Source organism: Amia ocellicauda, chromosome 2 (assembly GCF_036373705.1).
Source record: "Amia ocellicauda isolate fAmiCal2 chromosome 2, fAmiCal2.hap1, whole genome shotgun sequence".
Lineage (NCBI taxonomy): Eukaryota > Metazoa > Chordata > Actinopteri > Amiiformes > Amiidae > Amia > Amia ocellicauda.
The window spans coordinates 18,817,699-18,844,227 of record NC_089851.1 but is presented as its reverse complement, the minus strand read 5'-3'; the positions used below and the strand labels follow the sequence as shown (position 1 = coordinate 18,844,227).

General features: G+C 34.5%; 1 protein-coding gene across 2 annotated transcripts in view; it reads left to right on the top strand.

Moving 5' to 3' along the window:
• tox (thymocyte selection-associated high mobility group box) overlaps positions 1-26,529 on the top strand; it is a 99,740-nt gene that overhangs the window by 32,942 nt on the left and 40,269 nt on the right. For both annotated transcript variants that reach the window (XM_066720155.1, XM_066720146.1), the window contains exons 2-3: positions 18,374-18,439; positions 20,593-20,700. In XM_066720155.1, coding sequence (XP_066576252.1) covers positions 18,374-18,439; positions 20,593-20,700 — 174 coding nt within the window. The remainder of the gene's footprint in view (positions 1-18,373; positions 18,440-20,592; positions 20,701-26,529) is intronic.

Here is a 26,529-nt window from a genome sequence, read left to right as displayed (position 1 = left end):
TATAAAATATGCCCACCTTTGAATTTGAATAGTAATTGTATTTAGAATATTTCCAAATTCTAATATTTGCTCCCACTCCCACTTTTTAATGCATCTCTTCATACCCATATTGAAAATGTAATGACATTCAGAGGTCTTCGGAATTCAGCAGGTTTTCAAAGTGAAAGGCAGCAGACCTGAAATCAGTTTAATTAACCAATCATCTACCGGATATCATGATGATGATAATGATGATTATTATTATTTGTACCATTATTATTTTATTTTTGTAGCAGACATTCTTGCATATAGTTGACTGCATATGTATTTACACCCTTGATAAAGTGTACTGTATTTTTTGATGACTAAATCAGAATGTTAAAAAGTTTGACTGAATATTTTATATGAATACCATATCTGTCCACAACTGTTCAGAGTTCACATTTATTCATGTGGGCATGTCAAACGTAAGTATAATTAATCGAACAGCCCTTTTTAAGAGTTGCATGAAACAGTTTTGAAGTTTAGCAGAAGCTTTTGAATGTCATTTTGATTGCTCGCAAAGAGACATTGTAGACGGTGGAAAGGTTTTTGATGGTGTTTGATTGTATTATTCATGCTGATCTATTCTGTATGTATATGAAAGGTAAATAATCATTACATTATTTTTATTATCAAAATAAAACAAGCACATTTTAATACACCCAAATCTATAAAATACATTTCAGGTTATTGAATTGCTTTATCATATTGTAGTTTTCATGCATGTTGTCTGAATCGTAATAACATACAGAATGACAAGAAAACCACAAAAAAACACTTTCTTATCTCTTGTGGATATGTCAACTACAATACACGCTTTGACATCAAAACTATATTTGTCTCCCCAATAAAAGTGTTACATGGTGTATTCTGTGGCTTCCTTTTGGTTGTGTCAGACATTTTAAGAAATGTTTACTTAACCAAGCAGACTACACTGCATGTTGGTCCAAATTGCTCTGTGGAGCTGTATCTTGCTCCATGCACAATTGACTATGATCTGAAATGCTTTCATGTTAGATCTTAAACTGTGTGTCACCGATAGTAGAAAATATTTTGCGTTCATCTTTTGTTTTGTGAGATTATCTTTATATTATTTTAGACTGAAAACTTATGCAAGGTAATGTTATTTGCCATATATCTGCTATGCTATTCTTTGAACATCATATCCAGAGTCATGTTAGTGATGACAGACATCCTGGAAGAAAGGCAAAAGTAACATTTGGAGTGACTGAACAAGGACTCAGACTTTTGGCATGGAACTTTAAAGTTCAAGCATGTATAGGACACTTACAGTAATCATTTGTAGTGACTTTAATCAAGGTTACATATGAAAATAAGTATAAATGAGGAAAATAATTATGCACATCAAAGCTTACATTCTTCCTATAATACAAAACAAAATAAAATGTACTAAATGGAGAACTCTGCATAACACAACATGTATGTGGCCCCTAATAACTATTTCAGTTGAGGAGAGGATGTACAGGTTCAAATTATCCTGTTATATCAGTGTCCATATGAATATTAAAACTAGTAATTTAGTATTATTATGAGCTGGCTCTGTCTATAGTACTTTAAAGTTCACAGTATACTAATTTGACTACAGTATTGACTTACAAGTTATAAGACATGTTGCGTGTTACTAAGTTTAAAGGTGCTTATGAGATCAAATTCCTGTCAAAAAATGTTGTGGGTGATATACATTCTACTTTTGACTTAAGTTCAGACATTTGCAGTGATCTATTTCACCGTGCTGCATTTGTACATTTGATATACTCTTGTGAAAGTCAGTAATTATCAATTTCTTAAAACTAAACAAGGTATAACTTGATGATTATTACTTCTACACTGGGTTACCTCCTAGTGTGCCCTTTGGATAGTAATTGCACTCCTACCTTGAGGTAGTTGTTTACATACTTGATTCTCATTTTCCAATGCCTAGGTTGCAAGAGAGGTTTGCAGCTTGGCCTTCTACCAAACTATACTTCAATTAGTCTTCTCAGATATCATTGGTGTACATTTACTATGGCTGGTAGTAAGCCAGGTTGACCTTTGGATATTTTTGTCAAACCATTTGCCTGACTCATTTTGCAGTTAGTTTCCTTTGTCTATAATGTGGACATATCTCTGTATTCTTAAACATGTATTGGTCTCTTAAATTGTATGTAGTCTCAGTGGCTACGTTTTTCAAGTCTAGATTAGTTTGGATATGAATTGGAGGTCTTTGTGCCTTTGTTTATGTACTTTGAATACTTGTACTGTCCTGCACATAATATATTCTGCTTTACTCAATGACGTATATACATCATCTGACCACACAATCAATCAATCAGTTTTAAGCACTATAGTGCCCTTCACAGAGTAGCCAGAGAGCATTTTACAGATTGAAACTTTACACATCTTATCACACATGTACACAAGTGACTGATCAGTGTGAAATAAATCATTCAATATGAAAATCTCCGTTGAAAAATTTTGTATCAGGACAGACATGCTCTATACTTTGCAAAGACAATATAGAACATGTTACTAGGCATTGTTCACATACGAACTACCATCCCTGTTCTAGGTGATGCAATGTGCTCTGAAAAATACAGGATCACTGCACGTCTAGTTTTGGCAGTAGAAAATACGCTTTAATAACCTCCGAACACAAATTGTTTGGAGAGAAATAGTGAACCCCCGTCTAGAAGGGATCACTTAAGCTGTCAAATTATAATGGCAGAAAAAGCAATGTTGGAACAATGGCTTGTGACACCAGCCCAAACATCTGCTGCAATACAGTATGGAAACCCTCAGTTACCACTTAAGAGAAATAAATGAAACACTTAGCTTAAACATGGTGTGATAAAAATAACCTGACCTATCTTTCACTTGCTTACATCCTGAACCTTAAACATGGTTTCATTTTGTCAATACGAGCTGCTGAATAAAACATGACATGTCTGCCACTAAAACATACAACAATACACACAAGCACATTCCCCTATTTCACATATTTTTAGGTGTAGGCTATTTTGAACATTTCAACATTTAGTACCAAGTTGAACCTTTTAAGATTTTTTTTTTTTTTAACCAATTACTGTAATCTTAGTTGTGGTTTCTGTACCATCTGAACATTATGTAATTGAGATCAGTTAAAAATTATTTTCAAGCAAGGTAAAACCATCTGTACTTCCCACATCTTTAGTAGATTTTCTCTGGTTTGCAGCAGATTTTCTCATTAAGATTTCACCAGAGTGTATTTGATAGTTTTGTTTTTCAAGCTCTGTTCTACACATTATATAAATAGTATCAATTAAATTGTTTTGGGTAATTTTAAACAAAAATCTTTATATAAACTGTAATTTGCTCAAGTAAGTTCTTAACAAGTATGACAAATCATATTAATTATTTGTTTTTTGTTTTTGTATGTGTGAAAATAGTTTTCACCCATCAGAAAATATTTGAATAGCATTGATAGATGTGTGATTTCTGGATGGCTAGTCCAACATCTATTGACTCATTGCTCTATGAGATTGACTGAATGATTTTTCTATAGCAGCTTGCAGCAGAAAATGGATTTATGTTTTAAGGACTAGCACTCGATATCAAGCCTTCAGTATAACCTGGGATCAGATCAAATAGATTCAAACATTGCAATGGAGGACAGAAATCATTCACTTGTCTTGATTCACCATCATTCTATTGTTACACAGATTCAAACTCAAAATGATACATACGGTAGACTAAAACATGAAGCTGCTATCTCTGAAATTTTAGCTTTTCTGGTTACCATTCAGGATAGTTGTAATTCCTTTATATTTAAATTAGATCTAGTATAAAACATGTTTTTATGCAGGGGTTTGCAATCTCATTTTCATAAAGGCTTACTATGTTTCTGACAAAGAAAAACGTTATGAAATTTATATATTTGTTATGCCAATCAATTGCATCCAGCATATTATCTGTTGGATTTAAGAATTTCTGTCTCATACTGACAGGAATTTATACAGATTGGTAGATAAATGACACTTGGGGCCAGATTAAATACAAACTTTGATCCACCTGCTAATAGAAAACTATAGAACTGTACTCAGTTGCGGCTTCATTTTTAGTAAGATGCCACTTTCTTCTAATCATAAATGTAACTGCTATGATGAACAGGTTTGTAGTTTTATATTTGCGGATAGGTCAAAGTTTTGATTTAATCCGGCCCTTGATGACAAAATTGAATTTCATACCAATAGTGTATTTGAGAACATTCAAAAAGAAGAAAAGTTGAAAATCAGAGGAGGCCATGCAGCCTTCCATGAACATCTGGCTTCTATCTTAAATCCCTTAAACTTTTTTGCTATAGACCTCCTGTTGTTCTATCGACTGAAGTCATTTTACAGTGCCATATATCATACATTAATGTAATTATTCAGATTTCCCATAACAAATTTCATATGCCATTGAAATGGCTGTTTATGTTTCAAGTAAAGTGCAGATTATTAGTAATCTGTTATTTATTTTTAATGCTTTTTTGCATCATACTTTTATACAAAACGTACTGCACACTTAAAATACTGTTGTCTTGTTATGCTCCAGCCACTTTACCAGTCTCATTATTTCTGTGACTTTATGTTGTGTTAAATCCCTGTGCAGAGTTGACTAACATAAAGACAAACCTGCAAGCCTTGAAAACCCTTGGAATGTGTATAAACATTTTTTTAAATGTCCAAGCGCTCCAGCTGTAATTAATGTATTTTCCTCTTCATGGCTTACACACTATAATCCCTTACATTGTTTTGACAAGGGCTTCAGACTCAGGATTGTAACTCTGAAGCGCTTAAGGGATTTATTCTCTGTGTATTGTAATTAAGAAATGAATACCTGAAATATACATGTATCCAGCAGTCGTATATTCAAGTTGGTTTCATGAAATAGGTGGAATATAGGTAGACAAATTAACAAAATATTTGCTAGTTGCTAGAAATGGAAAAGAAAGGACACTTAATGCTTGTATGAAAGCACCTCAACAATTCCTGTTGATTACTTCAGAAGTAGTCAAATCGCACTATTTTTATATAAATTTGAAATCTGAAAATACCCTTTTTAAATATATCTTGTTACTCTAAGAACAGTCTGTTTAAGATAATGGCTAAAGGAATGTTTGTTAGACCATCTTTTTGCACTCAAAATGTTGATGATTGTAACGGAGAGAAAGTTCCCCCTTTTCAGGCTTTTAACTGATATCAATGTCCCTTTATTGGAAGACATGAAGTCACAATAACTCCCATAATAAAGGATAGCAGCAGAACAGCAGAGTTTCAGACGTTTAGTTCTGCTCGAGGCTTTAGAAAAAAATGCAATTTAGAAATAAAATATCACTTTGTTGTAATGGAGCTCAGACAAAGGGGGTTCATCAAAAGGATGATTTTGAGTCAAAGATGACTGCCATTCTGATACTGTGTGTTATGGGTGGGGGGAGGTGCACTGGTCTATCTCTGGCGACCCTGACCTACTTTTGTAGCTGCTTATTATTCAAGCTACAGTATATGTTTCGAAAAATCTATGTAATTCAGTTTGGCATCCTCTCCTGCATGTTCGCCCCGGAGCAGTAGGTGCTCTGTAATATTAGCAACGTTCCCTGTTGAGTCATATTTAATATAAAAATCCTAATATACTCATAACTCGGGAAGAAGCTGTTAATTGTTACTAGGGAACTGCTTGATTGTAGGCTACATGTCTCATCAAGGGCTTTGCCTATTAGTAACCAGTGTTGACATTTAGATTTAAATTGAATTTGCTCCTAATTAAACCCGGAGGGGACTGATCCTTTCAGATGTACAGGTTAATAATATTAGTCAAAAATTGTTAAACACTGAAGTTAAATTCTCTAAGAGTATTGTTGTCCGATTAAATTGCAGAGGGGTGTGTGTGGTGATGGTGGTGGTGGTAGGGGGGGTTGCATAATTAAAAATAAAAGCAGTAATTATTCTGAAGTGGTTGCTTTAAAAAAAACAAGTTTTATATGTGCATGTTTTTGTTTTTTTCCATTCTGAGCCATGACTGGTCATGTCATTGTAGGTGTTTCGACACTTACAAAGGAGAGGTTTTAAATTGAATTGATTTATTCACCTTCAGATTAAATCTGTAGGGCATAGAAAACCATACAACAAAATTGCATGATGCGAAGTAAGGTCTTTGTCGGGGTCTTTTTTCAACATTATTTCCCATTAAGCTGTGATTCTGTGTTCTTTCTCATCTTATTAGATGCTAAAACTTGTGCATATAGTTTGCTACAACAAAGAAGTTTCCCATATTACAACAATCAAAACTCAAAAACATAAAAGAAAAACAATATCAGTGTCGCAGGAGAAAGTCAATAAAAAACTGTGAAGCTGCGCTGAAACATTTTCTTTTTATTTCAAGGTCCAATCTTTAACAGGATACTGATAAAGAATGAAATTGGTTTCACTGTCTCAGAAGATTTATGATTCAGGACGTGCAAGTTAAAACATGAAAACAGTTGTAATTTGCTTGGAAAATTTGATTTCAGTTAAACATACTACATAATAGATCACAGCTCCAGAAGTTATTTGTCAGACATAAATACCAGAAACCGTTTAATAACCTTCTCTAAAACCTCCTGTTATCCATCAGAGAACAGTTTAACAAAACAAAATCATGGCCTGTTTTCCATTTTCAAAATATACGATTACCAAGAATAATGTCATGGAATATAACAAGCAGACTGTTGATAAGCATGTCTATAAAACTAGAGCACAGGTGCACAGCCAATAAAACAGAGCAAACATTGAATGAGAGGAAAACAGGTTTTGTATATCTTTGAAACTTTGAAATTACACAGACATTAGACATTGATGATTTATGACCGCTGAGTTGTGTTCATTGAGGTGTCACTGTAGGTGATGATGGACTGACGAAGCACTCTAAAGAAATTGTTGAAAATAAAGCAATTTATTTTTAAACAAAAACAACATGTGTGGTAAAATCTGTGTGTAAAACACTACAGTACAGTAAAATATTTTATAACATGATTAAATACATTCCAGATTTGAAAAAGATGGCCGTCCAACCGGAAGAGCATATTGTCTGCTTCTTTCTGGTAGTACCCTGCAAATGCACTGTGTACAACAACTAAAACACCACATGACAACCATCACAATATGTTGTGCTAATAGTTGTGAGCTACATTTGAATATTCACATCTTTAAACATTGTTTTAAGAGCATTTGAATGGATGTGTTTCTGCTTCCTCCCCCTGCTGGTTTTGAGACCACACCAAGGAGTTAAACATAGGATGCATATGGTATACATTTTTATTGTATTTTTAATTTCATTAAACATATTTGGGAGGTCCATGAGTATGTACATATGGATTTATTTTTGTTTTTTAGTTTTACTTTATTTATTTTTTCCATCCACCTTTAGCAATACATTCCTCTTCCCCATAAGTTGGACTGAGAGGTTATGTGAACCTGCGATAAAGTTTGCAGGAGTGATAATGGTTTTGATTTGGTATACACCATAGTCTACATTAAAAAGAAGCAAAACAGTCGAACTGGATTCAGGCAATGGCGATGTGGATTACTTTTCTTTTCCTTAGGCATACCAATATAATATAGAGCATATCAAAAACTAATTTTGTAAGAATGACAAAAGTCTAAAATATTTTCAATCTAAACTGTTTTAAATATTCAAGTATTTTTTTCCCAAAGCAAATAAGAAAATGTAAGCTTAATAATATGTTTCCTTTATTGACGATGGTTGTGATTAAAGTTGTTTGTATAATGCCTTTCTACGGTTTATATTACACATTTAGCATACATACAAATTCATGCTACAGTGTTGAAAAGTTTACAGAAAGCAGTGTACAGAAGAATTTAGGTTGAGCAAAGTATCAGTCTTTCCTTTTCACTGTAATCAGTTGATTCTATCTTTGCAAGGGAGGGAGGGAGGATTGTGGGGATTTACCAAAATCAATTTAGGTGCATGTACAGATAAATATTTCTACACATAAGCATCATTTTTTTTCTCCTTGTCATTTTATTGATTAGACAGTTCAACCATGCACCCTCATGTGCTTAGTTTTAATAATACATATTCAAATTTAAAGTGCATTATACATATTTAAATAATACATACAACACATACTTTCACATCCATAGATGTTTGTAGTCTTTAAAATAGCCTACTGGTTAAATATAACAGCTACTATAATAATAATTATTATCATTACAAAAACATTCAAGCAAAAAAGCTTCTTAATGATCTTAAAAGAACCCAGGTGAGCAGTGATCGTGATTTTCAGAAGAGAAGTGTAAAACTAATGCTAACCAAGGTCTGTGAAACCAGACAAATATGTATGTATCCAATTGAACAGGGTTATGAATTCATGTCAATTACTCTTTATAGTACCATGCTTAGGCATCAAGAAACATTGGAAGATTTTCAGTGAAATGGAAATAGTAAATACATCTCAGTGAAAAACATGATTTCAATTGTTTGCTCTATTATATTATTGCATGTATTCCAGAGAGAAAACACCCACTAATGATGCTGTTATGCTCTTGCATTTGGTTTCTATAATCTTGTTTGAGACCTTTTTGTGCCAGTAACTGAAATGACCTTGAAGTGTGTTCTGATGCTGAGTGTCAGCTAGCACACTCTCTTGATACGAATCAGTGTCAGATATCTGGGAATGTATGCCAATCTAACTCTAGAATCACTCTATTGGTTCTCAATTTACATTTATAACTGTCCATATGTTGGATTTCCCTTAGGGTATAATTTACAATATTTACAATGCACAAATTCTTGTTGTACGATGACATTGTAATGTGGGTGAAAGTCTTTCAAAAGGCAATGGTTGCCCCTCATTATAGTTACACAAAACTTTCTTTATACTCCGCCTGTGCCTGGCTCTGTTTGGTGTATTTTAGAACAAAGACTGGATATGGTTGGATTGTGAGTTTTTAGATAGTTATCGTACTTTTAGTTCCTTAGATTCCTTTTTTTTCATATAATGAGCTACATTATAATTGCTTTGTTAATTAGAGTCAACTTAAATACTTTCCAGTGTGATTTCCTGATAGAGATATTAATTGGGCTGCAGCCCGGTATGCACTTCAGTTTTTACTTAATTAAGAACAAAAGCTCTAGTGATCACCATTGATCTTTTTAACTTTGCAAGAATATGAATGATGCTTTTTAACTAACGTTACGCTGTGCAGCATCTAATTATGTCCTGTTTGAATGCATTTGTTGAGCAGTTAAGTGGCATTAATAATGTGGTACTGGGGGTGATTTATCTAACCTGTTTGCTATACTGACTTTGCACATTTACAGATAGTAAATCTGGGCAATGTCCATACTGATATTAATTTGTTACACCTGTATTTGTGCCTGTGGGTTAAAATGCAGATTGGGTATAGATGTTTACACGAGGAATGTGCAGACTGTACAGGATTTGTTTATACATTTTTACACCCTCTCCTCCAATCCTCTTAACTGCAAGTCAGAACATTTTGAATACATAAATAACATAAAGACATTAACAACACCACCCCTCAGAAAATAATTTGAAAGTGATCTATTTGAATCAGGTTTATTATTTTCTTCGTAATAACGTAACTCAATTTTCCCATTGTATTTTTCTATTTTTTTGTGTTTGACCTTTAAGAATGATTAATACATCTGTCCAGAAATAGATATCCTGTTGATTAGAACTGAAAGTGCTGGGTAATACAAAGCAGTTCGCCGAGGGGGGGGTTTCTACAGGAAGTAGTAATATGTGAATATGAGCACTACCAGAAACGTTGAATCAGTATAAGATTCGAACAAACCTGATACTCTTTTACTGACGGTGATTGTATGCTGAGTGAAGCATATTTGTAGTTCTGATAAAATCTACCATCAAGTTCCTAAATAAGTAATTATGTCATTGTGTTATACTGATCCATGGTTTGGCAGCCCAGGTTAAGAAGAATGAAAACTATTAACCATCTCCCCCTGCTCCTAAAATATCTGAAACCGACTCAAATAAGAAAAAAACCTTTATGCAGTGACTCCTCTTGCCCCTCTTTCACAGATCCAGTCCTGTCTGTGTTTCTCAAGATGATTCTCTCCAATATGATGGTATCGTAGAGCTAAGCTTGCAGTATGCTGGCAGTGCACTCATGCCCCTGTGGGTTTGCTAACCTTCAGGATAGGGAGACACAACTGTCAGAGTATGAAAGGCAATTGGAAGATAGACCTTTGTGTTGAAACCATATTACCTCTTTATGCTGACCTGTGGCCTCTCTTTCTCTCTCACAATTGGAATACATTCTCTCCATTTCTGGAATACTAATTATTATCTTTATCTTCAGTGATGTGATATTGATGACATGTAACTAGATTGATTGTAGATGGACAGAGAGATTAAACGGTAGATCACTAGAGGAAAGTACAAGTTTTTTACTAGCCGTGAAATACAAAATGTGTAGTCTGCTCAAATTACTTTTTTAAAGCAATGTTTATTTTAGTTTTAGTGGTTCTGTCTTTGAAAAGGAAAGCTTCTTAGAATCTGTTATTGGGTATTGGACTGTGAGAAACAAAGCAAACCGTGCCTGTGTGAATCACTAAATCATTTACTATGTCTCAACGTGCTACCTCTGTGCTTGCCGTGCAGCATGCTGTTTTCTAAACCTCTCTCACCAGCCTTTCACTTTCCGTTTACTGTTTCAAACTCCAGGTTTTATATAACCTACAAAGCCACCGAGAGGGAGCTCTGTGTGCACACCAAGATAGCCCGAGGTTGTTGCTGAGTGTTTTCATTTTATCTCTGTACACAGCCCAGCTAGGCCTGTCAGGGGCAGGTAGTTTAACAACAGCTCCATGCATCTCCATCATGTAGCAAACTCCTGCCGGCTTTGAAGAGTCTATTCAGTGATACAGCGTTTAACATCAACCAAGCATATTGACCGAATGCATCATGCAGGCTTATATTGATTACAGCCTAAAGGCACACTAAAACTGCTAAAGGCATAAAAAAACACCTTTGAAAGGGGCCCATTTGAAAATTACAATAACTTTTTAATTTTAGCTGGGGTAGAATATAGTTTTTACAAAGTGATGGAAACATAAAACAAAAACCTGCTCAACTCTATTATTTTTATATTTGTATTTTTAAATGTAATAACACTGACAAGACTTTTTTTTTTCAAATGTACTCTAACATTGATTGAGGGGGTTGGTATTTTAGGCATCTCCAATTAATATAATTAATAAGAGCTTATACAAGTTAAGATGGAGTGGCATGCACATATTTGACAGTCAAAAAACACCCGTTAATCAATTCAACACAGTTTTTTTACTATCTTTAATTTCTATGCAAGTACTCAACCTACTCAACTATTAGAATGTGGAATTTCCAAAATCACTTCTACCAATGTTAATTTTGACTCCAAATCAGAGTTATTTGTTGATCGTGTCTGTCTTGAGTGCACTCCTTATCTGAAAAAGGTTGCAATAAGGTCAGGAAATCTGGTCCTGTTTTGAGTCATAGTTAAAAACACATTTGTATTGTTGGGAAATCATTTTTGAAGACTGCATACACTTTTATGCAAACCATCAATGTGTGATTTTTTACAACACATCTTATGTTAATTTTAACACAGTACCCTATACAGACCACGTAAAAAGCTAAAAAATGTGTTTACACAAATTGTGTGTAGCATTTCAACACATTATCCTAGGGCCCTGTGAATAAAACCAGTTATTTACATTGTCCTGACTAATCCATATTTCAGTTTGAAATAGTTACTAATCAATCATCTCTACTGAAACAGATCTAAGTAAATGAGAGCAAAGAAAGCTTTTTGTGCAGATCTGACCCTGATGGTGTTTGTTTGCTTGTATCCAAACGGTTCCAATATGCCATATCAGATATTGAACTGGTTGCTTTATTTTCCAGAGACTGAAAATCATCTAAATCATGAGCATGATGCATTAATTAAGATTTAAGTCAGGGGCCAAGCTTGCCTTAAATACTTTACCCAAACCTAGTTTTGTACTGGCTTTGATTCTTCCTGCTGGATTTTCTTGGTCATTGAATGCAGTTGATGTTTCAGCAAATGTGCCTGTTATCTGTTAACAAGAAACCTGACAGGACAACCTCTTTGTACTTAATTGGTAGTTGTTTATGCATTATTGATGAACTAACTGAGACTCATTCAATAGCTCTGTTGGTACCAGTGTGATAAAGCTACTTCCTAATGCTGCTGACGTGCTCACTGGGGGAGTTTGTTTCAGTTGAGCAACATGCTGGCAATTATTGTTTTTACACACTTCTGACCACTGTACGTGTTTCACGATTTACTTAATTCAAGCATTCTCCATTTATGTATGTATATGAAATAAAAATGAGTTACCTCTTTGTCTTCAAGGTCTTAAGATTATAGTTTATATACAGGACATTCAGTTTATTTATGATTATTAATCTGAAAACTCAACCGATGCAGAATATATTCTTAATGGAAAAATATTGATTCTCCTCAGACATACATTACAAGCGTTCTGCCATTCAGGTGCAAAGTAGCTGTCATGTGATGACTGGTATCCCAGCAGACATATTTCTACTACTGGAACAAGGTCATATTTCATGAAGCAGAAACGTTTATGTGCAATTCTATATAGGCAGTGGAAGATGTATTCAAATACACTATGATATATCTATATCTTTCTCTGTCTATCTATTCCAACTGGTCTATTTTTAATTACTTTTTTATCATTAGACTAAGAGAAAGCATTTGATAGTGTAGATCATCTGTATTTGTGTAGAGTCCTCAAAGCCATTGGGGGTAGTGTTGCTTTTATTGAAAAAATCCATCAGCTTTATGGTGAACTTTTTTGGGTACTGAAGATAAATGGTATTTTAAGTGCTCCATTTTCTGTACAGAGGGGTATTTGGCAAGGTGCTCTCTCTGGTATGCTGTACTCTTTGGCTACAGAACCCCTTGTGAATGAACTACAGAGAGTGCTGACAGGAGTGACTTTTCCCTAGTGTCTGAATCAGTTTTTTAAGGTTATTGCTCATGCAGATGACATAGCAGTACTCGTAGTTGGAGGCCTGTCAGAGAAAGTTTGAGAGGTTCTCCAGTGCAAAAATCAACTGGGCCCAAAACAATGCGGTTCTAGTGGGGGACTGCAAGGGACAGACTGCAGTGGCACAGGGGGCGATGCCAGTACCTGGGTGTCTATTTGGGTGATGTGACAACACAGTATAATTGTGAAGGGCTGGTGGAGATGTTTAAATCCAGGTTACAGCAATGGCAGTGTCTACTTCCTCAGATATCACAGGGGCAGGGCACTTGGATAATCTGGTTGCCTCAAGATTATGGCACAGTCTTATGGAACCTCCAGTGGTCTTAATTAAATGGATCCAGTCCATTTTGTTGGAATATTTGGGGGATGGGCTACACTGGATCCAACAGAGTGTATGTGCCTTTGGCAGAAGGTGGGCAGGGTCTCATCTAAAGGCACTACAGAGGCTGCTGAACTACCCCTGGGCACAGCTTGCTCTGGGCTTCCTACAACAGGTGGGGGAAATTGAGGATGGGTAAACGTATGTTTCTGATAGACCTGGATAGACTGGAGGTGCCTCCATATGACAGAAGTCTCCTGAAGGCCTGGAGCTTATTCAAGATTGACTGCAGAGACTTTGAGAAATTACATTTATATGGTTTCCTAGACTGAATTTGTTTCCTAGAAATTACGTTTATATGGTTTCCCACACTGAGGTACCAGGGCGGTTACTCAAGGTTCAGCATGTACATTAGTTTTCTTTACCTACTGTTGAGGGGAAACAGGTGTACAGGGACTGCGTGAAGGTTTGTCACCAGCAGCAGCTCCAGTAGTTACCTGACACACACTGGAGAGAGGGTGAAGGAGTTTGAATGAGTTTGGTGAATACTGTACAACCCAAATCTGCAGTGCATCCCAACTCTTTTGGGTCCATTATTAAGCCTGGGGTTACACACAATTCTACTTTTTGTTCCCAGTGTTTCACTGCTTTCTGTACTGTGCAAGACAGAGGCCACTGTTTGCTTTGGTGAAGACTATGTGTTAGTATAGTATTCAGCTGACCAATTGGACAGGCCACGTTTGCTATTTTAGAAAGAATAGGATCAATGTTTTTTTTAAATCAGGATCTTGTGCATATTTTTAAAATGCTAGTGCTATCTGACTTTCAATTCTGTGGAGAAATGCAGGATTTGGACAAGTTTGAGCTGATGTGGTGTGTTAATGTGTTGTGTGATGTAGGAGGGGTGGGGATGGGAAGATTTCGATTGTTTAATTGTTAGCATCTCTTGTTGTATTGTCTGTAGTATGGGGGGGGATTTTACTGTTTTGGTTTATATTGTTTGTTGTAAATGTTCAATGTGTTAATCAGTTTTTGGATTTGTAAAAGTGTGTATACACACACACACACACACTTATTATACTAAAAGTAGCACTGTCAACTGTAACTTAAAATTATTTATCACACCACTATTTAAGATATTCTTCGGGATGTAATGACAAAAAAAGTAAATTTTATTTCAACTATATAATTACTTTTTATGTACTTTATTACACAGCTGAGTATTTTGTTTTTAGAAAAAACACTGCTTCCATGCTGTAGGCCGATAATTAAGCCTAAATATAGATTGTTTTCTAATTTGTCTGCATTGTAAAGAAAGTAAATGTATGTGGCTTGAAGAATGTGAAAACAAGAACTTTAAAGTTATGCTACTCTATTTAAATATAAAATGAGAAGTAGATAGTGTAATTAAGTTAATTTCCTTTTTTAAATGTTTTCCTGTCTTTCTTGTCTTCTCAATCTATAATTGCTAAGTTGTATCAGCTTCTTAAGGACATAACAGATACATGTTAATGACCAGATAAATTCCATTATTTAGCTAGCTGGATTTTATAGACAGGAGTGATCAATACTCTTGATGAACACAAGATTCAGAAACAGACATTTTCCACAGAAGAGTCCCTTGTATGCTGTAACCATCTTAAAAGAATACAAAGAAGTGAAGGGTTTCACAAAGTATTAGATAAACATGACTATAATAGGTAGCTTTGCCTCTAGAGTAGATATTAATGATTAAAAGTTAACATCTCCCAGTGTGAAGCTGTTGGGTAGCTCTGTGGTTAAATGCCACTTGTGTTTTGAAGAAAGAACAAAGGCTATCTGTGTTTTATGTGCTTTCAAAACATTGTTGAGTGTTGTCATTTCAATGCATGTCATTCCTGCCTGACACTTCCATTTTCCATTAATATATGCCAATATTCAGTGTGACCCTTTTGTGCTCAGAATCATTAATTTCCTTCCAAAAAGTAGAACTAGAAATGAGTTTACCAGAATTTGCATTACTGGCATTAATAATTTGTCATATTTTTATTTTTGTGTATGTGCACATGTTTGTGATTAGAATTTGTTCATGTGAGTAAATAACTAACTTAAAATAGTTAATTTGCATTTTTTTTTACTTACTGAACCTACCCCTAACCAAAGGCTGTAATGTGTGCTGATTCTTTACATTTATCCTAGATTCAGTTATGTTTTTCTTCAAATTCTTTAGATCAACTTCACAGAGATGATACACTTTCAAGCATTGTAGACAATGTGTTGATTTTGTAATTGCATATGTGTGACATTTAGGATAGGGGTTATTGGTTTGTACTAATACTGTTAACCTTTAAATATCACAGGTACAGTTGCAGTATGTTACCATGTTGAGGGTAGAATTGGGGCCAAAACATGTTTTTTTGTTTTAGTTTGTGTTTTATTATTATTATTTTTTACCTCTAAATAAATTAAAAGACATAAAGTGAAATGGTTCTTAACAACGTAGTTTCATTTCTTATTCTAACAGACCTAGATATATGACTATATATAAAGTGGAGTGCTTTGGGAGTAGGAATAGATTTGTGCTGCCACAGTAATCAGCCAATGGATTTTCTAATCAATAGATGCAAAGGAAATGCCTGAAGTCAGAAGGAAGCAGGAAAAGGAATTCTGCTCCTATTTTCATCAGCTTAGAATTAAGGTTTTGCTAGATCTCAGTAATGTTGAAGTCTACTTCCGATGTTTTGCCATGAGAGCAGTTAATATTGATATCCATGAGGAAATAATAAGCACTTTCAAAGGCCACCATTGTAAGTTGTCTTTCTAGGGAGAAAAAACCCATACAAGTTACAGGTCAATGTGGTCATTAAAGTAAGCACAGTATATTGATCATCTGATTAATGAGCTTTAACACAATGAAATATACTCTTACTTAAAAATGACCAATCCATCCAATTGACTGTCACAATTAAACAGTCATGATATGAAGATATTCAATTTGTTATAAGGCTAGAGTGATGAGTTATTATAATAGGATAATAAGGTGGGGTGCTTTAGTCAGACCAAGAAAAACACATTCAAGGCACAAGAAAACTGATCCACAAAGAACTTCCCTTGTCTGTTTTCTTCAGCCCGTTTTCCGCGCTTTCTTAAGTTTCAGTCAGCTCTGGCTTTCTGTGCAGATAATAGATCTGTATTCATTTGGGATTTTAAAAGACCCCAATCACACCCTGACAGGTTTCTAATGGAACTTTGATGGCATGTCCCTCTTGTGGTATTGAAATCATTACTGATTTCTTTTTTTGATATTAATCAGTCATCTTTCATTGCTTTTAATGGGAGGCCTTTGAAAATCTTGGTACCATCTGGTGAAATAGGATTTTTCTTTCTCGTCAGCTAAATTTTTTCACCTTGCAAGACCACAAGAACTGATAGAGTGTGTTGTTTAATTTCCCAGGTGTGTGACATATAAAGCTCCCCTATGGCACTTAATCATTACACATTTATGAGCTTAGAAAATTGCCCTAACTAAAACCGAATGATCAACTATGTATTTTCTTAGTTAAAACGGTTCAATTAAACACATTAAACATAATTCAATTCAATAATGAATAAAATAATGTAAGCTTTGATTACAGTACCTTTTCATTTACAGTACTGTGGACAATTCTGTAGTGGAGAAGATTTCGAATACATGCATCACTCTTTAACATGTGCGTTCCCCATATTGTTGTTTTGCATAGGCTACAAGGAAGAGACGTTCAGGCTTAAAACTGTAAACAAAAGGAATGATTACATTTAAACTAAACACATTAATTTGAGCTTTATGGTTTAGTGAGGACAATGAGGGAGGGATGCTTTATGTTATTTTACATGTTTGTCACAGAAAATCCTTGCACTGTGCCTTGACTAGAATATAGAAGAGCCAGGGCCAGGCCTTAGGCAGTGCAGAATGTCTTTGTTTTTATTATTTTTTCCTCAATCTACAATAGTTTCTGACTTCTAAATTGACTGTAAAAGCAGATTCAAGAGAGACTTGCCAGTTGATTTTATCCATGATGTTTGTGCGATTTGGTAAGGTGATGTGGAACCACTCACCTTCCCCATTCCAGAAAGCAGAACCTGCAAAATTGCTGTTTTTTAAAACAAGAAGGGCTTTGCTTAGATATCAGGTTAATTCGCAGATATTTATTTTTGTTTGGTACTGGAAAAGCATTTGTGATGCAATACGTTTGATTTGGTCCTGGCCCTTATGAGATTTCTCTACCGTCCACATCCTTCAAACCGATGTCTGATCCCTGTCTTTCACCATGCGTTCAGAACTGATTATAATTTGCAGAATTTTTTGCACTGCCCTTGCCTTGATGATTGTACTGTAAACCAGTCATAGCTAGTGGTATAGTACTAGTGCAGCTAGTGCTGTAATTGTATGGTAACAAAAATAATATTTTGCCTCAACTTTGAGCATCTAAATTGGGCAGCAATTTAGCCCTACCTATAGTGCCTTGCATGTGATGGTCCCTAATGTTTAATTGAGGTTTCCATGGCTTCTGACACTCCCAAATCTGATGTGGCGCTATAAAAAATATTTTAGATCTTTCTGCCTTATCATGTTCTCTTTCTTTGTCACAACCAGGGCAATTAATTTAGCAACTCTTTAGGGCTAGTAGCAATATGTATACATACTGCATGGAGTGATCCATTTTGTTTCATAACAGATTGCAGATGAAAGGAAACCACTCATTTCTTCCCTGTCTGTTATAATCACTAGTGCACTAATTACCCCAAATCACTGACATCCAGGGTCAATAAGGATGGGAACAAGCACATCAAAGACAACTTGCACAAAAGAAAGACAATGACTTTCCACAAAGCTCATTGGAAACGGCAGCACTATTTGCTCTGCTATTCTGCTTTTTAGTTCTGTTTCTCTGTCTTTTTTGTTTGATCATTTCTGAATTTTATTATTTTTGTTTTCAGTTTGACAGCGAAAACATGTACATGAGCATGACAGAGCCAAGCCAGGACTTCGTGCCAGCAAGCCAGGTGGGTTAATTAATCTTCTCTGCCTTGTTTCAAGTTGTAATTAAACAAATTTAAAGGGATGCATTGCAAATTAGTGGCGCTATCAGTAGCTGCCATAATCAGGAGTAATTATAATTTATAAACAAAGCATTTAAGACCAGTTTCAAGTTAATGAGATGTAGCTGATAAAGCACAGTGGTTGGCGGGTTGCTGAAAGATGCAACAGTTTTTTGGTTTTGTTTTTTCTACACAAGGAAAGCAGCAGCTGCTTTGCCGGTCTGCTCCTCCCAGACAATTTGTGTTACCTTTAGAAAGGCAGTTTCACACAGGTTCATGTTATTAATGATTCTTATCGCTGGGGGCTGGGATGTCTCACCTGATAATTGTCTATGTCATTTTATTGGAGATGACATTGGGGGTTATAGAAGTGAGAAGTGAAAAAGTTATGTTACCACAAGTGACCCTAGATGCAACTAATCTGGACAGTAAGTCTCATTTCAGATGGAGGTCATGTCAAATTTACTAGCTGCTGCTGGGCCAAGATAGTGAGTCTCAAGCATGCAGGATTTATTTGATAAAAAATAAAAAATAAAGTAACAGTAAAGAATGTTTATATACTTAAATTTAATATAGTTTTGCCTAACCTTTCAACCATACATTAGTTTGGTAGTTTTATGTTATGTGTTTTATGCACTTTTTCCTGTAGGGAGAATTACAGTAATTAAATCAAAAAAGGGAAAACAATTTAAGGCTGCGTTTTGTTGTACAATTTTACTGCAAAGAAAATGAAGTGTTACATGATAAAATATGTTCATGAAAAACTGAATACATTATAATTTTCTATTACATACTAAACCAGTGTATTTTTTCCCCTGTCAATTTCAGTACATTGGTTTGGAAAGTCATATATACATCTTAATGTGTTATTTTCCTTTTACAGAGCTGTAATCTGAGTAGATCACTGAACAGGGGATACGTCCACCCTTCATAATAATTTCAAAAATTTAGAAACAAAATATACAGATTTTCTGTGCTCTTGGCATGTGTGGTTAATGTTGAAAACTGAAGAATAAAGACTGCTCATTTTGCAATAGTGAAACTAAATCCCAAGATTTTCATTGCTCTATAGCTGTATGGTGCATACCAGAGACATTTTTATATGGTTCAGCATAAACAGTTTAGTCTGGTGTTCTTTTTAACATTTTTTTTAATGTACTCCCCCTGCAAAGGTTTTATACACATTACATGCTTACATATTATTTTACAGCTTGGGAAAGACTTAATGAAAAGCAAATGTTAATTTCTGTAAAAGGGAAAAATCAAGTTTGCCTTTACATAATCCTAGCATAGGATAATTTTACTATTTCATGTGTGCTGTATTTCAAACTGAAAACTATTTAGGCAAGCATGGCCTATGAAATATATGTGTGCAGTGCATTGGTGCCTTTTGCAATAAATCCAAAAAGAGTATGTACTCACATTGATCTTAAATTAAAAAATCAAATATGGATTTTATTAGGAATTGAGAGGAACTAAAACAGGCAGTCCAATCTAGAGGATAGAGTTTCTCCATAAATTCAAATTATCAACCCAGGTGAAGAATGAAAACAAAGGGCTTCAATTTTAAAATACAGGCTTCTCTTGAAAGTCACACTATGAAGCAAGGCAGACCAAAGAAACATTCACAATCAGTTAAACATTAACAAGATGGTGGATTTCATCTATGTTCATGATTTTATATTGATTTTGTGAAGCTAATACTGAGTACTAATTACTCAGCAAAAAAGTGATACAAAACACCTGTTCATTATGTCAACATTGGTTTACTTATGGTTTCTCTAAAGCAAACCATCTGCAACCGATCAAGCTGCATTATATTTATCAAAGAATAGGCACAGGTGTCCTTCAGAACTGACCATTTGCCCACCATATGCTGATATTGCTGAAAGTCATAAAACTATAAGCACATTCATAACACCACTGGGAACACTATATTATTTCTGTTCAGCTGTATCCTATATGAATACTGTATACTAATATATTTTTAAAATTGTTAGTTTTCTTCTGTGTTGCCTGATGTTGTCAATTATTAACTGACCTCTGGTCTGGTGGAAAGCAGACCATTCTGCTTTTAACATTGTTAGTTGATCCATTCACCTTACATTTCACTTCAGTTCCGAGTGCCTGACAGCCCCACCCAGATGCAACAAAACATGAAACACACAGGACCACATGGGAAAAGAGATGTGCCATCTCAGTTGGACTATCCTCGACTATCCTGGGTAAATACTAAAAAAAAAAAAAAAAAAAAAAACAATGCTTATGTCCATACAAATTTGAACTGAAATAATCAATGAAAAAAGTTATGTTTGCTTTGCATGATTGTTTATTGATATATATGAAAATACTACTGATAAAGATAAGTGTTTCTCATAAGCATGGATATCACTTCAATTTGTTATCTAGTGTTTTCTGTTGTTAATTTTCAGATTTAATCCTAAAAGTGCATTGTCAGACTCACTGTGGGATATAACTAACATAGAATTAGCTTGTTTAGGCCCCTTAGGGTCTAAAAATGTGAGGACTAATTGCATTTATTTGATATAGTGGAAATGTAAATTGAATCAGTGATTGCAGCTGCAAAGCAACTGCATCCATTACAGATAATAAAAGATCCTAGTTTAAGATGTACTGTTAACAGTGAATTTTTAAGTAGACTTTTTTATGGGTTTGAAAGTAGTAAAATAATTTGAAAATATACAAACTACAATGTATTAATATGTTTATGTCAGTGTGCCCCATGATGATTTTATTTTAATATACTAGGGTGGTGTAATAATTCAGGTGCAACAAACATGGGCAACTAGAAAAATATTAATGAAAAATGTATTCCATTAAAGTATTAGTATTCCAATAAAGTATTATTTATTTGTGTAAAAGAGTGAGTGACAGGGTTCTCTGATGTGTACTGAAACTATTAAATCTCATTATTAACACATTGTAGATTATCATAATATTCAACAAGCAAAATTCTAAAGCAGCTGTACCATTTAGTTACGATTTCTTGATTTATTTTCTATTTGATGTGGAACTGACCTTTCACTTGTGTTGATTACTTTTGCATACTATATGGCAGCTTGTACATGGATAAAGTGCAAGCTGTCACTTGGTCATTGCCCTGAAGAGAAAGAAAAAGGAAAAGTAAACAAAGTTGACTTGTTAAATGAAATTGCATAATAAAAAACGATGAAAAATAAAAGTAACAGATCGTACTGAGTAGTACAGTGTTCCACTCTGTAGCAATATGGGTTGTGTTACTAGCCCCTGATTAGTGGAAAACTAGTTCTTTCAAAAGGTGTATTTGTGAATATTAATAGAAATGCTAGATTTTACCAGTCATGGATTTTATCAAGATAATTGTGTCCACAACTCTGGTTGCTAGACACCAAGTCATCGGTACCCCAGTTATGTGAAGATTTTGCTTTAATATCAGTATTTTACATTTTGTTAAAGAGTAATAAATAATATGATTAAATTAGAACTGTATCCACCAGAACCATGACATTTCACACTCACTGTTTGCATTTCTGTATGGTAAGTGATTAAAAATCGCAGCATAGGCAATTAAACTGATTGTACAATTAACAAGATCACTTATGCTTAATTTAAATAATTAGTAAGGTCAGAATGAATCAATTCCACCTCTAAAAATTAGTAAATATTACCCCTTTGAGTATCTCTAGGGACTATGTAAGCTACTAAACTGATTAAAGCAGAATTATTACTCTGCCATAACCATTATAAAGTATAGCTATAATGGCGAGATAACTCTGCTTTTAATTTAGATCTTAGATTTGTTAGTGGGAAGAGTTGAATCCACCTTGACCTCATTCTGAAATGGTGACACAGGAATGACATCAAACTACTTTGACAATTAGGCTTCTAAATCATGTTAAAGGCTTACTATTTTAATGTAAATGTTAGCTTTCACAAATATATATGTCTCAGATCTGCTAATACAAAAACTGAACATTCAATTTAAGTTTGTTTTGAGGAAATGATTATACAACATGGCAGGTATAGAAGGTGTCAGTAATATTATGTGAATTCCCAAATGCCTATGTTGCCTTGTATCATGGAAAATTAACTGCACTGTTGATCAGTGGGATTTTCTGGTATTTGTGTAAGAAAGCGTGATGTTTTAGGTGGAATAATAATAATTAAAAAAAAAAAAAAACATTTGTAGACTTTTAAAAGACAGCATTAAACACGGTGCCTCTTGGGTTTAATTATCGCAGGGCAGAAAGAAATGACATTTCCACCACCTGTTTCCAATGTGCTTTCTTTTCCTCCTTGAGTTTATAGTTATAGTCGTCTGTATCCTCGGGACTATTTGATTAAAACAACATAGAATTTCCAGCAGGAGCAAATGAGGCATGCATGTATAATCACACTGGATGAAAAACATCTTTTACTCTTTGACTCCCACTGTTGTCTCAAAACCCAGGGGAACTCAGGTGATTTGGCATTAAGCAGAAAGGAATGGGTTGAATATAAAGCCATACATGATCATACTGCTTTGTGAAAAGCTAAATCATGGGCAAACAGGTGTTCTCCCCGTAGGAGGTATGTGCCTAAATGGTTCAGTGAGCAGAGTGTGAAACCAGGTACAAATCAATGTGAAAGCCACAGCACGCTAATATAGCCTGTAATAAAGGGATAATGGAAAACTGATTCTCCCCTTTCATACTGTGAAGGACATAACATGTCTGATTGGAATTAGATCTTATCAGCATGTTCTAAGCTCCATCTCCATACGTGCCTGTAGGAATGTTTGGCATCACGTGACACAGAACTGTCAAGGGGCTGAGATAATAAGTGGTTTATACATTGAATGGAAGAGTTCCAAAGATTCACAATTGCAGCTATCTTTTATATATATATATATATATATATATATATATATATATATATATATATATATATGTGTGTGTTCTATAGTGTATTCAATATGTTCTAATAAGGACAATACATTCCAACATGTTTGAAATGTACTAATAAATATTTTAACATAATTTGTCAGAATTAATTAGAGGACTTTTTGTTTTTATAAATATCTGTTACAAATTAATTGTATAGATAAATGAGTGGCAGTAATTATTGCCTACAAGCTGTGTGATGTTATGTAAAACGGGTATTATTTTAATTAAAACAACTGCCATCTTTTTTTTTTTTTACCTCTGCCTTTTTCATTTTTGTTTAAAAAGTATGTAATTTGACTTTCAAAAAATGTTTTGACTGGAACTATTCAATTATTTGACTATTTTTCCATACATCAGGATCCTTCTTGTTCTATAAGAAAACGTGCCCTGCAGTAGCACTTGAAAATTATCCTTTACTTTCTATTTCCATATCAGTTAAAGCTTTAGGGCTTATAGACACTGTTAAGAAGTAACATATGGCTGGCTACTGTTCTTGTGATACTGCTGCAAGCAAATACCATAATTCTGTACTTGTAATGATTTTTTTTACAGACTATTTCTGGAGGACAGCCAGACTCATGAATTCTTTGAGATAATTATATTTTTCTGAAATCTTGCACTCTGGTTTCCAGTTTAGTTCTTATTTATGCATTTTTCATGTATTTAGAAGAGTCCAAATATCCTAAATAGAGTATTTTAATGGTACATTTTTATTTGTAAATTGACGTCTAACTGTCGTTTCATGTTGTGAGCTGTTGTGGAAGTGTTCCAGAGCTACAATATGATCGTGGGCTTCATGCAATAATATACATTCATAATGCAAGAACCTGAAACGGCATTAGTGAAGAAAATGAAACATAACTGTTTAATTTAATAGTGAACGAATTCTCATCAGTCTTTGTGGAATAAAACATCTGTCAGTGTGGAAAATATTACTAGTTTATCCAACTGATCTTTTTTTTTTCTCTCCTTCCCCACCATGTCTCTCTTGTCCATAAGTGAAAGCTGCCTTTATTAAGATTAAATGATGGCATGTGGAGCACAATTTTGCCAGCAAGGGGCTCAGTGAACAAGATATAACTGTTTGAGTGTATCCTCAGAATGGCAATCTGGAAACCAAATGGGTGTTTGAGCTTTTCTACAATAGTAATTGAAGTAAACCGCCTTCTTTTAAATACATCAGATCAATTCAAATAACTAAGGATGTTGGTTACAAACTTACATTTTATAAAAAATAATAATTGCAAGCAGCAGTAAAGCATTTTAAATTTTTTTTATCTTTACTGTATTTGTGAAGCTTGAAAGTGCTTTATAATGCCATATTTATTTTAATTGATATATAAATGTGATTTTGAAGGCTTTACATCTTGGAGGGAGGAGATATGTGTTCTTAATTTCACCTCTGTAATGGAATAAGAAAAGCAAATATGACATGCTTTTCAAATTTGTTTTATTATGGTAAAGTGGCATAATATATTTATTTAGATTTTCTCTGGAATCTCCTACTTTGTGGTCTTTACAGACTCCCCTCTATACTTGCTTTTATGACTAACACATACCAGCAAATGCTGGCCATCTGTTTTAATTCAAGTTAGATCTAGACCAAATCAAAAATTTGATCCACTCTCAAATCGCACATTACAAAGTTAGAAAGTGGTTATCTAACAATAAATTGAACTGCGATTTTTCGAATATGAAAACACACTCCCCTAAGAATATATACATTTCATACACTAAAGACTCAAAATGGATAACAAAAAATATATTTAAAAATAGATACATTCAATAGCTATTCTTTAATATTGAAACAATGATTCTGTACTGAATGTAATTATATTTTGGAATCAAAGTGAAAAGAAACTCTTTATGGCTTGTGCAATTTTAATAAAAATATGTAAATCGTCGTGTCCAAACTTCATTGAAATTTTTTTGACCTGTATGTGGGTCTTAATACAAAGCCAATCTTAGTTCTTTGACTGAGTAGACAGATCAGTCAGGTATTGTTCGTTAAATATTGCAATCTGTTCAGAACATCATTCAAAATGAATCTGACAAACACTGTAAAGTTTTGATCCAAACTGCTACATGATACATGAAAACGAAATGTCTGTCATGAAGCCTGAAGTCTAGGTTTGTTTTGATTAATTTAAAGAAGTTTAAGATTCAGATCTTGCAACATAACTTCTGATTTGCTTATATAGAGATTTGAAAACAGATATTCAGGTTTAAGTGTTGATGTTACAATAACAAATACCCACAGCATCAAATAATGGAGTGGTTTTGTTTGATTTAAATCTTGTTATTTTAAAGTAATTCTGTTGCACTTGTAACCAAAACGATCTAATATGCCTATTGTATGTTTATTCTGGTTACGGGTGAATCATTCTTTCTTCTAAGAATTAGATAAAGCTTAGAACTAATCATTATTTTTTCTAAGAGTATCAAGGAAACGCACGTGAAGTAATATACACTCACCTAAAGGATTATTAGGAACACCTGTTCAATTTCTCATTAATGCAATTATCTAACCAACCAATCACATGGCAGTTGCTTCAATGCATTTAGGGGTGTGGTCCTGGTCAAGACAATCTCCTGAACTCCAAACTGAATGTCTGAATGGGAAAGAAAGGTGATTTAAGCAATTTTGAGCGTGGCATGGTTGTTGGTGCCAGACGGGCCGGTCTGAGTATTTCACAATCTGCTCAGTTACTGGGATTTTCACACACAACCATTTCTAGGGTTTACAAAGAATGGTGTGAAAAGGGAAAAACATCCAGTATGCGGCAGTCCTGTGGGCGAAAATGCCTTGTTGATGCTAGAGGTCAGAGGAGAATGGGCCCACTGATTCAAGCTGATAGAAGAGCAGCTTTGACTGAAATAACCACTCGTTACAACCGAGGTATGCAGCAAAGCATTTGTGAAGCCACAACACGTACAACCTTGAGGCGGATGGGCTACAACAGCAGAAGACCCCACCGGGTACCACTCATCTCCACTACAAATAGGAAAAAGAGGCTACAATTTGCACAAGCTCACCAAAATTGGACAGTTGAAGACTGGAAAGATGTTGCCTGGTCTGATGAGTCTCGATTTCTGTTGAGACATTCAGATGGTAGAGTCAGAATTTGG